We start from the raw sequence: 12,368 nt of genomic DNA on the forward strand, positions 1-12,368 counted from the left end.
ACACACCTGTAGTCCCAGCTACTCAGGAGGTTGAGGCAGGATAATCACTTGAACCCGGGAGGCAGAGGGTTGCAGTCAGCCGAGATAGTGCCACTATACTCCAGCATGGGCAACAGAACAAAACTCTGTCTCAAAAAAGAAAGAAAAGAAAAGAAATGTACAATTGGAGGCCCATCCCACATCCACTGAATCAGAATCTGTATTTTTAACAAGATCCCCAGGTGATGCGAATGCATGTGAAAGTTTGAGAAGCACTGGTCTACAGCATGAGTGAGGCATGTGGTCTAGAATTGAGGTTCCAAGTACTTAGCAGGTGTGATCATGTTTACTAACATGCCCTATTTTATTCATTTACAAATTATCTTTTTTTTTTTTTTGAGACTGAATCTTGCTCTGTCGCCAAGCTGAAGTACAGTGACGCAATCTCGGCTCACTGCAACTTCCACCTCCCGGGTTCAAGTGATTCTCTTGCCTTAGCCTCCCGAGTAGCTGGGACTACAGGCACCCACACTGACTAGTTAATGATACTGACATGTTCATGACACTTGCCACAATAAACGCATTACTGACACTCTAACTCCGCCCTGATTGGACTATACATGGCTACCAAGGCTAGAATTCCTAGCACCCAATCAGATCTGATTTCATCTGAAACCTCTGGTGGGCTGCCTTCCCTACAGGCAACATTGCCAGAACTATTAAAAACTTTTTCCCACTGAGAATTTGCATGTTTTCCCATTTGATTTGCAAGAGGGCTGGTAAAAGCTGCAGCCTAGTGGGGACGCCATGATACCAGAGCACTCCTTCACTCCAAATCTGCCCGATCTCTAACTCATCTCCTGCATCTCTCCTCTCTGCCTGGCGTTCACTAAGTCCTGATTATTAGACATCCTTTACAACTCCTCATTGTCATCTTATTTTAACCAGGAGGGTAATCCAGGGGCTTCATCTCCCAGGAAGGGAGATAGAGTTTATTTAGTTCTCGTCATGTTGTTCTCCATTTCATCATCTTGCAACACTCTTCATTCCTGATTATTATGTGCAACCACCGTGCTAATCAGTCTTTTCTGTTTAGGGTACAGTTCCTATATTCCGGAACTATTAGATTACACGAGTAAGGATTCTTTATTTTTTGGTACTAGGAAATCTAAAGCAAATTGGCTTAAGTAGGGAAGAAATGCATCATGTGGGTAGTTTTGTTGACAAATAACAAAACAGAACACCTGATGAAGAGTGTTTTAAACAATAAGGACATTAGCCGGGCGTGGTGGCTCACCAGCTGCTCGGGAGGCTAAGGCAGGAGAATTGCTTCAATCCCAGAGGCAGAGGTTGCAGTGAGCCGTCACTGTACTCCAGCCTGGTGACAGAGCAAGACTCCATCTCACAAAAAAAAAAAAAAAGAAAAGAAAAAACAAAACAAAACAATAAGGATATTTATTATCTCCTGTAACAAGATGTCCAGAGAAAAGGCAGTGGCAGCAGCTTGGTGATGTCATAAAGGACTTGGGTTCTTGCTGCTGGGTAATGTTAATTTGTCCTCACATGGTCACAAGATGACTGCCATATTTTGAACAACATATGCAGACATGACTACATTTGGCTAAAGAGGAGCACTTCCTCTTAGTGTCTATTTTTATTGTGTAGAAAAATATTTCTGATAAGACCTTCAATAGGCTTCTGCTTAATCCCAGTGACATGTGCCACTTTGGGGTTGAGGCAATGAAGCCAATGCACCAATCCTGGCCTGCCTATTTCTAGGCTTCTGTTTTACAAGAAGAATTGTGACCATTTTGACTAACACACTATAGTGGGATTTCTCATATACCTAGCTAAATAGACCCTGGCAGAGTCTTTACACACAAGGCTGGTTACTCTCCATCTGTCCCCATTCCCACCTCAAATCCATCTCCATCTTTCTTGGTCCTGCTCTGAGCAGGGACTGGCCTATGGACTGCATCACACAGGTTCTCTTGCCCTCTGGCATCCCGTTGGCCTCCGCCAACAAGAGGTAAAAGCATGGGAGGAGAGGTTGGAAGGGTGAGATCAGGGTATTTCTGCCCTCATTTCCTCTTTGCATAGTATTGTGGTCCTGGCATGGCGCAAACTCCAGAACCAGGACTCCTGTCTGGTTGCCCCTTCTCCATGGCTTCAGTCTTCATGGGGCTCTGATAACACTGCTTCTTCCTTTGGACCTTCTAGGCCTTGGGGTAGTAATATCTTCCCATGGTTGCTCATCCTAGGTACCTGGATTTGTTTCCTACGGCTGCTGTAACAAATTATCCCAAACTTTGTCTACAATTCATCTTTTTTTATCCTTCAGTTGCTGATGCTTTTGGTGTCATATCTAAAAAAAACTATCATCTAACCCAAGGCCGCAAAGATTTACAGCTATGTTTTCTTCTAAGAGTTTTAGTTTTATGGTATTAGCTTACATTTGGGTCCAATCCATTCTGTGTTAATGTTTATATAAGATGTGAAGGAAGGGTCTAGCCTCACTCCTTTTCTACAGATATCCAATTGTCCCACTACAATTTGTTGAAAGGACTGTTCTTTCCCTATTGAATTGTCTTGGCACCTTGGTTGAAAATCAGTTAATCAACTAGGTGCTGTGGTGCACGCTTGTAATCCCAGCACTTTGGAAGCCTGAAGCGGGCAGATCACGAGGTCAAGAGATTGAGACCATCCTGGCTAACAGGGTGAAACCCCGTCTCTACTAAAAATACAAAAATGAGCTGGGCGTGGTGGCACGCGCCTGTAGTCCCACTGAGAGGTGACAATGTGCTAGCAGCCCTCACTCTAGGCGCCTCCTCGGCCTTGGCATCCACACTGGCGGGGCTTGAGGAGCCCTTCAGCCCACCACTGCACTGTGGGAGCCCCTCTCTGGGCTGGCCGAGGCCGGAGCCGGCTCCCTCTGCTTGCTGGCGAGGTGTGGAGGGAAAGGCGTGGCAGGGAACTGGGGCCGCGCACCGTGCTCACAGGCCAGCGCGAGTTCTGGGGGGCACGGGCTCAGCTGGCCCCCCACTCGGAGCCACCGGCCGACACTGCCAGCCCGGGCAGTGAGGGGCTTAGCACCTGGGCCAGCAGCTGCAGAGGGTGTGCTGGGTCCCCCAGCATTGCCGGCCCACCACCCATGAGCTCGAATTCTCGCCTGGCCTCAGCTGCCTCCTGGTGGGACAGGACTTGGGACCTGCAGCCTGCCATGTCCGAGCCCCACCTCCGCGGTGGGCTCCTGCAGGGCCCGAGCCTCCCCAACAGGTGCCGCCCCCTGCTCCGTAGTGCCCGGTCACATCTACCGCCCAAGGGCTGAAGAGTGCAGGCGCTGCCAGCTTCTTGGGACTGGTGGGCAGCTCCACCTGCAGCCCTGGTGTGGGCTCCACCAGGTGAAGCCAGCTGGGCTCCTGAGTCTAGTGGGGACTTGGAGAACCTTTATGTCTAGCTAAGGGATTGTAAACGCACCAATCAGCACTCTGTGTCTAACTCAGGGTTTGTAAATACACCAATCAGTACTCTGTGTCTAGCTCAAGGTTTGTAAATACACCAATTGGTACTCTGTACCTAGCTGACCTACTGGGGACTTGGAGAACTTTTATGTCTAGCACTCTGTGTCTAGCTCAGGGATTGTAAACGCACCAATCAGCACCCTGTCAAAACGGTTCAGTTAGCTCTCTGTAAAACGGACCAATCAGCAGGATGTGGGTGGGGCCAGATAAGGGAATAAAAGCAGGCTGTCCGAGCCAACCAGCGGCAATCCGCATGGTTCCCCTTCCACATAGTGGAAGTTTAGTTTTTTCTGCTCTTTGCAATAATCTTGCTGCTGCTCAGTCTTTGGGTTCAGGCCCCCTTTATGAGCTCTAACACTCACCCTGAAGGTCTGCAGTTTCACTCCTGAAGCCAGCGAGACCATGAACCCACCAGAAGGAAGAAACTGTGGACACACCATCTTTAAGAACTGTAACACCGTGAGTGTCCGTGGCTTCATTCTTAAAGTCAGTGAGACCGAGAACCCACCAATTACTGAAGCCAGCGAGACCAAGAACCCACCAATTCCTGAAGCCAATGAGACCAAGAACCCACCAATTCTGTACACACCAGCTACTAGGCTTGAGGCAGGAGAAATTTACTTGAACCTGGGAGGTGAAGGTTGCAATGAGCCGAGATTGTGTCACTGCACTCCAGCCTGGGTGACAGTGAGACACTGTCTCAAAAAAAAGGAAAGAAAGAAAATCAGTTAACCATAAATGAATGGGTTTATGTCTGGACTTTCAATTCCATTCCTTTGACCTATATGCTTATCCTTATGACAATACCACACAGTTTTGATTATATAACTTTAAGTCTTGAAATTAAGAAGTCTGAGTCCTGCCAAATTTGTCCTTTTTCAAGATTGTTTTGGCTATTCTGGGTCTCTTGCATTTCCATAAATTTTTTTTTTTTTTTTGAGGCGGAGTCTCGCTCTGTCGCCCGGACTGGAGTGCAGTGGCCGGATCTCAGCTCACTGGAAGCTCCGCCTCCCGGGTTTACGCCATTCTCCTGCCTCAGCCTCCCGTGTAGCTGGGACTACAGGCGCCTACCACCTCGCCCGGCTAGTTTTTGTATTTTTTTAGTAGAGACGGGCTTTCACCGTGTTAGCCAGGATGGTCTCGATCTCCTGACCTTGTGATCAGCCCGTCTCGGCCTCCCAAAGTGCTGGGATTACAGGCTTGAGCCACCGTGCCCGGCCAATTTTTTTTTTTTTAAGCAAGGTCTTGCTCTGTCACCCATGCTGGAGTGCAGTGGCATGATCATAGCTCACTGCAGCATCAAATTCCTGGGCTCAAGGGATCATCCTGTTTCTACTTCCTGAGTCAGTGGGACTATAGGTGTGCACCACTATACCCGGCTAATGTTGACATATATATATATTTTGTAGAGACAGGGTCTTGCTTTGTTGTCCAGGTTGGTCTCAAACTCCTGGCCTCTACTGATCCACCTGCCTTAGCCTCCCAAGGTGCAGGATTACAGGTATGAGCCACCACACCTGGCTCCCCACATGAATTTTAGAAACAGTTTAATGCCTGTCTTCTGGTGATACCCTGTAAAGCAAAGGCAAGTACCTGAATTATCTGTATGCCCTGCTGTGCTTTGTAGGGTGTCTAGTCTATGAGTATACCTCAAATTTTTTATTTATTTATTTATTTATTTATTTAGAGAGATAGTCTCACTCTGTCACCAGGCTGGAGTGCAGTGGTGTGCCATGTTGGCTCACTGCAACCTCCGCCTCCCTGGTTCAAGAGATTCTCCTGCCTCAGCCTCCCAAGTAGCTGGGATTACAGACGCACACCACCACGCCCAGCTAATTTTTTTGTATTTTTAGTAGATACAGGGTTTCACCATGTTGGCCAGGATGGTCTCAATCTCTTGACCTCATGATCCACCCGCCTCGGCCTCCCAAAGTGCTGGGATTACAGGTGTGAGCCATCACGCTCAGCCCTACCTCAAATACTTTTGAATTGAATGAGTTATTTCAGGGTTTTTGTTGTTGTTGTTCGTTTTTTGAGATGGAGTTTCGCTCTTGTTGCTCAGGCTGGAGTGCAGTGGTGTGATCTCAGCTGCAACCTTCGCCTCCCGGGTTCAAGTGATTCTCCTGCCTCAGCCTCCTGAGTAGCTGGGATTATAGGCACCCACCACCACGCCTGGCTAATTTTTTGTATTTTTAGTACAGATGGGTTTTCATCATGTTGGCCAGGCTGGTCTCGAACTCCTGACCTTGGGTGATCCACCCACCTTGGCCTCCCAAAGTGCAGGGATTACAGGCATGAGACACCGCACCCAGCCTGTTTCAGGTATTTTTGTGTGGAGCTTGGAAGGAACTTTCACCTGGAAGAACGCTAAGTATTCTGTTACAGAACACTGAGCTGCAGCAACAATTACAAAACAATTAACTGGTTTAAACCATGATTTACGGCTTACTTCAGAGGGAGTCTAGAGGTATGTGGTTGATTCAGCAATTCAGCCATGTCCATCTTTGTTCTCCACTGTCCCCAGCACTCTGGTCTTTCCTCATGCTTGTCACATCCTGAGTGCCAGATGCTGCCAATATGGCAGACTCCACATTCTTTTTTTTTCAGACATTGTTTCATTCTTGTCATCGAGGCTGGAGTGCAAGGGCGTGATCTCGGCTCACTGCAACCTTCGCCTCCTGGGTTCAAGCAGTTATCTTGCCTCAGCCTCCTGAGTAACTGGGATTACAGGCATGCACCACCACGCCCGCTAATTGGCAGGCTCCACATTCTTATGCCAGCCATCTCAAAGGGGGTAGGGGTCAAGGGTTTTCTTTTCTGGAGGTTTTGTGTTCCATCCAATTGGGAAACCCTCTCACATCTCAGGGACCCAGGTTGCATCACATGACCCTAGACCAGTCACTGGGGAAGGGGAATGAGATTACCTTGACCTGGATAGAGCAATCACATTTCATCTAAGGAAGCAGGCACACACGTGTCCCCTTCATGAAATACAGATAAGCAGGGGTGGCTGAAGTAGTAGCTGTTGGACAGCAATGAACAGTGCCTAACTCAAGTTTAGCAGACACGATGCACAAAATGGTATATTTGTAGGTTGTGTAGTAACCCAACTTACAATATTGTTCCTTCGAGAAAATGTGTTCTTAGCAACAAAGAGACCTTTTGGGAAACAGTACTCGAATACGATCCAAAATATATGGAGTGAAATTCATATATTTATCTTTCAAAGTATACTTAACATAATTCCATCTTTATTGGGCCCTTCAGGAGGTATCCTTAGAATTGTCTAGTTTGAGAATCAGGCCGTGCCTGGTGGCTCACGTCTGTAATGCCAGCACTTAGGGAGACTGAGGTGGGCGGATCACTTGAGGTCAGGAGATGAGTTTGCAGTGAGCCAAGATAGTGCTATTGCACTCCAGCCTGGGCAGCAGAGCTAGAGCTTGTCTAAAAAAAAAAAAAAAAAAAAATCAATCAAATGTTAACATAGACTGTCATTAAAATCAACCCAATAATCCCATAGACTGTTCTTTTTTTTTTTTTTTTAAATAAACTTAGAAATTATGTTTTCTAGTCTTAAGGTTGAAATTTACCTTTGTTTTATCTGAGTTCCTTCCTCAGGAAAGGACCCCCAGGGCCTCTGAAAAAGTATCAAAAAAACTGAAACTCACCAGATCACCGCATTTCAGACAATGAGATGCCAAGCCCCTCACGCATCCCCAAAGCTTCCTTCCCCCTCCTGAAAAGAGGAAAGTTCCTCTTTTCCCACAGATTGTTGCATTGCTTCCCTGCAACTGTATAAACCCTTAATTTTAGTTGGTCAGGGCAATGGATTTGAGACTGAGCTCCCATCTGCCTGAGTGCAGCACCCTGCTAAAGCCTTCTTCCTTGGTAATAATGGTGTCTCAGTGATTGGTTTTCTGTGAGGGGGGCAGCAGGACCTAGACCAAAACCCTGTGCTCTGGTGACACTCTGTTGTAGATATTTAGAAGGATGGTTAACAGAGTTTACCTGTTAATTTGTCTGTTCTGCCATCCTCACAAAAACTGGTATTGCCAGCTGCACATAAACATTTGATTCATCCACCGCCCCCCCTCGCCAGCCATGATGACACCGGAAAACTGAGGGCAGAGGTGAGCCGCAGAGCGCATCTGGTCTCCACGTCCCGCGCTCATCCTGCTCCACGGCAGGAACCTCGTTTAACACACATGCACTGCGTGCCCATGTGGGTGCCAGGCTGCGGCTGTGTCCTGGGCAGGCAAAGGGACCTAGGGAAGATGCAGGTCCAGTGGGGTGGGAAAAGGGGGGTGGGGCAGAAAACCAAGATTATCAGGGCCCTGCAGCGTGGAGTAAGAGGGAGCTCATTACATATCTTGTCAAGGGAACAAAGGATCCCCGCCAGACCCCTCCTGTGCACCCCCCAGACGCCTTGGAGACCTGGCCGGGCCCGTCGCCGGCCTCCAGCCACAGGCGTCGCTGTGCGCTCGCTCGGGCCCGGGAGCCACGTTCCGCGGGGAGCAGGCGCTGGCGCAGAGCAGGGGTTTCAGTTTCTGGCGCGAACTTCCGCCGTTCCGAAGTTGCACGGCGAATTGGCGCTATGTCTGGGGACAGCAGCGGCCGCGGGACCGAGGGCCGGGGCCGGGGCCGCGACCCGCACCGGGATCGGACCGGCTCCCGCTCCCGCTCGCGGTCCCCTTTGTCGCCCAGGTCCCGCCGCGGCTCCGCGCCGGAGCGCAGGGAAGCCCCAGAGCGCCCGAGCCTGGAGGACACAGAGCCGTCGGATTCCGGGGACGAGATGATGGACCCGGCCAGCTTGGAGGCGGAGGCCGACCAAGGCCTGTGCCGCCAGATCCGCCATCAGTACCGGGCGCTCATCAACTCTGTCCAACGTAAGGCGGTGCCTCCGGGCGGCACGGGCCGGGCCGCCGTCCCCACCCTGCGCCGGGCGCGGTGGGGAGGGCACCGGAGGCAGGTGACAGGCGCAGGCCCAGCGCAGCGCGAGTAGAGACGCGCCGGCTGCCAGCCGTTCGCCGCGCGCAGCACCTTAATTTGTTGACAAAGTGCTCCCACAGCTGTTCTGTGGCTGGAGCCATGCGACCTTGGCGGGGGGCGCGCGGGTACCCGAGTGGCGGGCTGGAAAAGCTGAAGGCCAGAGCCGTTCGCGGACTCGCCTGAGCCCAGCCAGCCAGTGGGGAGAGGCAAGACGCGGACTCCGCGTGCTTTGATTGCGCCCGGCGTCCTCGGAGTGGGCTCCCGGCCCCGCAGCGGCAGCGGCACGTGAGAGCTGTCAAATGCACGTTCTCGGACGTGGACCCACCCGGGACCCACCCGGACCCACGGAATCCGAATCTCTGGGTGGGCCCCCCCAGCTATGGCGTGGCCCTCCAGGTGATGGTGTGTGTTGCTTGCAAAGTTTGAGAACCACTCGGTTATGGAGCACTCAGAGGGTGCAGCCGGAGTCCAGCCCTTGGTGTTAAGGTTAGAGGGAGCCAGGGTTTCGTTTTAAAATTCATGCTGCATAAAGGATAGGGTCGCCTTTTTCCTTTTCCGGGCCATTTTGGTTAAAAAGATAAAGATGTTGGAAGTAATTACTCAGGGCGCAGGGGCCGGGCCTTGGCTTTGCTGTTGTAGGTGATAACCTTGTCGACTGCTTACTAGTGAATGCATAACAAGTTTCCCAAAGTTTGTATTTTTTAAAATAGAAAATCGGGAGGACATACTGAATGCCGGTGACAAATTAACAGAGGTCCTTGAAGAGGCTAACACTCTGTTTAATGAAGGTAATTTGTTATTTTATGTTCTCTCGTGTTTTATGATGCTTTTCATTAGTGTTATATAAGCGCCAAATTATTGACATCAGGTAATTCCCACATTTGTAATAGTGCTTTCCCAGTTTGGGAACCGTTTCATTATAGCAATAATGCCATTTTTATTATGCGCTTACTATGTAATAAGGGCTTTACGTGAAAATTTGGGGGTAGGTCCCGCAGTCTGTATTAAGCCCCCAGTTGATTCTGCTGCCTTTTCAAATTTGAGGATGTTGCATGTTTTATCTTTTTTCTTTTTCTGTATTTACTGCCGTGTCCCTAGTATACATTGGTTGAGTGGATGAATTACAGAACTGAGCTAGCCTCTGACATCTGTTTCTTTTCCTGTCCCACCCTCAGTCTTGCCTTCCTCAGCTCCCTGCTATTGGTCCACCTGTAGCGCAGTGGAGGTGGCAAGGCCTGCAAGTGTACCTGCTGGTCTCCAGTCTGGGGTGTGTTGTGAGTGAGTGAGAGAGATCCCAGAGCACTGAACTCTAGGCCATGGGTGCTTTAAAAAATAACTTTAGTTTGAATTGAAAGCAGCGGCAGTGGTATTGGTAGCAGCCATCTGTCTGCTTGGTAACAGGGGTACTCCCTGATGTGGGTCCTGTGGTCATAGAGCCACAGGACTACTACGCAGACCACTGTCCCCTCCAGCCCTCTTCTGACAGATTTGTGGGAACATAGGGGAGAATGCAGCCAAATACATTTTTTTTTTTTGGAGATTTGAGATGGAGTCTCGCTCTGTCTCCCAGGCTGGAGTGCAGTAGCGCAATCTCGGCTCACTGCAACCTCCACCTCGCGGGTTCAAGCAATTCTTCTACCTCAGCCTCCCGAGTAGCTGGGATTACAGGTACGCTCCATCACATCCGGCTAATTTTTGTATTTTTAGTACACATGGGGTTTCGCCATGTTGGCCAGGCTGGTCTCGATCTCCTGACCTCAGGTAATCCACCCGCTTCTACCTCCCACAGTGCTGGGATTACAGACATGAGCCACCGCAGCCGGCCGGTTCCTCATATTCTTAAAGGACTAGAACGTTTATTTTTAGTCATTGCTGAGTATGACTAGTTCTTTAAATGTCTCCTTTTATCACTTTATATATGCTCTCCAATTTCTGTCTGTCTTTGACCACAGCCTCCTTACCATTCGCCATCTTAGTCTACTGCATTTGCTAAACCTCATCAAAACCTTCAGGAACTGGGTCTTTCTCCTTCACCTGGTTAAATCCCTCCATTACCGTCTTAAGCTTTGTCTTCCCTTCGCAACCTAGACTCCCAGTCTCATCACTGTTAGTCTTGCTTGACTCAATTACTCCTTTGATATTTACTGAGCATCTAGTCAGTTCTTTATCCCCACATCCTTTCTCTCTCAGCTATTTCCAGTATTTAAAGCAATATTTTAGGGCAAAATTATTCAGTCAATGGAGCCTTAGGAGTTGCTTAGCAAACAATAGACGCTTGGCATTCATGGATTTGATGGTCTTAGTTTGTAACATAAATAAATAAATGAAAGGAGAAGGGAGTGGGGCAGGCAGGCACAGGATACTCGGGAGATGAAGAAGGGGTCAACAAAAGGAAACAGTGGGGCTGAGGGGTTGCTTAATCAGACCCTGCAGGCAACAGGGAGTATGAAAAGTAGTCTGGGAACACCTAAACCTCTCGCCCAGGCTGGAGTGCAGTGGCATGATTTTGGTTCACTGCAACCTCCGCCCCCCAGGTTTAAGCGATTCTCCAGCTTCCGCAGCCGAGTAGCTGGGATTACAGGTGTGCACCACCATGCCCAACTAATTTTTGATTCTTTAGAGACGGAGTTTCACCACATTGCCCAGGCTGGTCTCAAATTTTGGAGCTCAAAGTAATCCGCCTGCCTCGGCTTCCCAAAGTGCAGGGATTACAGGCGTGAGCCGCTGCGCCCGGCCTGTTTCTCCATTAATTTAAATCTTTTTTTCCATAGCTTTTCTTAAATCCCATGTCCTCTGTCAAGCCTTTCTTGAGCATCCATCCTCAGGGGTCACTACCTGCTGCCTGTAGACTGTTCATTTGGGTGGCTTTGCTGGGGTTGCCTGTGAAGCCATAGAGAGGCATGAGCCTCCTGGTCCCAGCCTAGCACATGCCATGATTTTGGTTAGCAACTTTAGCAACTTACCTATTGCTGTTCACAAACCACCATGCCAAACACAGGGCCCTGCATGTAGTGGGAATTTGATTTTCCTTACGTCGGCACACATGATCATCGTGATTAGGACAGGTTATTGAGTCAGAGGGAAAAGTGAGTATTAGACATGACAGGGATTTTGCTCAACTGGGGTTGTGATTCAGCTAACGGGAGTAGGAGAACTAGAGAGAAAGCTGGCTTTTAGGAAGACCGGTCAGCTTTCATTAGAGATTGTGGTGAGCTGGGCAGGGGAGCAAGTTTTAGAAGGAGATGGGTCGGTTGCCTATTGAGGTTTTCTTTTTTTTGTTAGTCTAGTGGGAAATCCTGGAAATAGTTGGAAATGTAGGGAAAATATCTATGGATAACGTGTATTTTGTAATGTGAATATTTTTTCTTTTTTGCATAGTGTCCCGAGCAAGAGAAGCAGTCCTAGATGCCCACTTTCTTGTTTTGGCTTCCGATTTGGGGAAAGAGAAAGCAAAGCAGCTGCGCTCAGACCTGAGTTCCTTTGACATGTTAAGATATGTTGAAACTCTAGTAAGTTCAAAGCTACAGACTGAATAAGAAATGTTCTGTTATATGTTACATAATTATTTACTTTGCTCATATCCATATGCAGATGATTTTACTTCATTCTTTTTTGGTCTCAGATTCCTCTAGAGAGATCTTACCAAATTAAACAGATGAAAGTAGAGCTATGTGGTGGAATTTTGGGTGGGGGCTTGGAGTGAAAATCTCATAGCGTTCTGTCTTAAGATGCTGGGTGCTGGGGTCATTTGCCAATAGCCGATTTTCCTCTGTTCACTGGTGTTCTAGATCCTTCTCAGTGACCTGGGACTTTTGTCTTGGGCTGGACAGAAGCCCACTCTGTGATGGCAGAGCTCAGCTGGAATTGAGTTAGGCCTGG

At 48.9% G+C, this 12,368-nt stretch overlaps 1 protein-coding gene across 2 annotated transcripts in view; it reads left to right on the forward strand.

Annotated features, from left to right (window-relative positions):
• The first annotated feature begins 8,035 nt into the window (after positions 1 to 8,035).
• NSMCE4A (non-SMC element 4 homolog A (S. cerevisiae)) overlaps positions 8,036 to 12,368 on the forward strand; it is a 19,308-nt gene continuing 14,975 nt past the window's right edge. For both annotated transcript variants that reach the window (XM_011930246.1, XM_011930247.1), the window contains exons 1-3: positions 8,036 to 8,386; positions 9,200 to 9,277; positions 11,868 to 11,998. In XM_011930246.1, the coding sequence (XP_011785636.1) occupies positions 8,095 to 8,386; positions 9,200 to 9,277; positions 11,868 to 11,998 (501 nt within the window). In that variant the 5' untranslated portion in view covers positions 8,036 to 8,094. The remainder of the gene's footprint in view (positions 8,387 to 9,199; positions 9,278 to 11,867; positions 11,999 to 12,368) is intronic.

Source organism: Colobus angolensis, unplaced genomic scaffold, assembly GCF_000951035.1.
Source record: "Colobus angolensis palliatus isolate OR3802 unplaced genomic scaffold, Cang.pa_1.0 Scaffold85, whole genome shotgun sequence".
NCBI classification, from domain to species: domain Eukaryota; kingdom Metazoa; phylum Chordata; class Mammalia; order Primates; family Cercopithecidae; genus Colobus; species Colobus angolensis.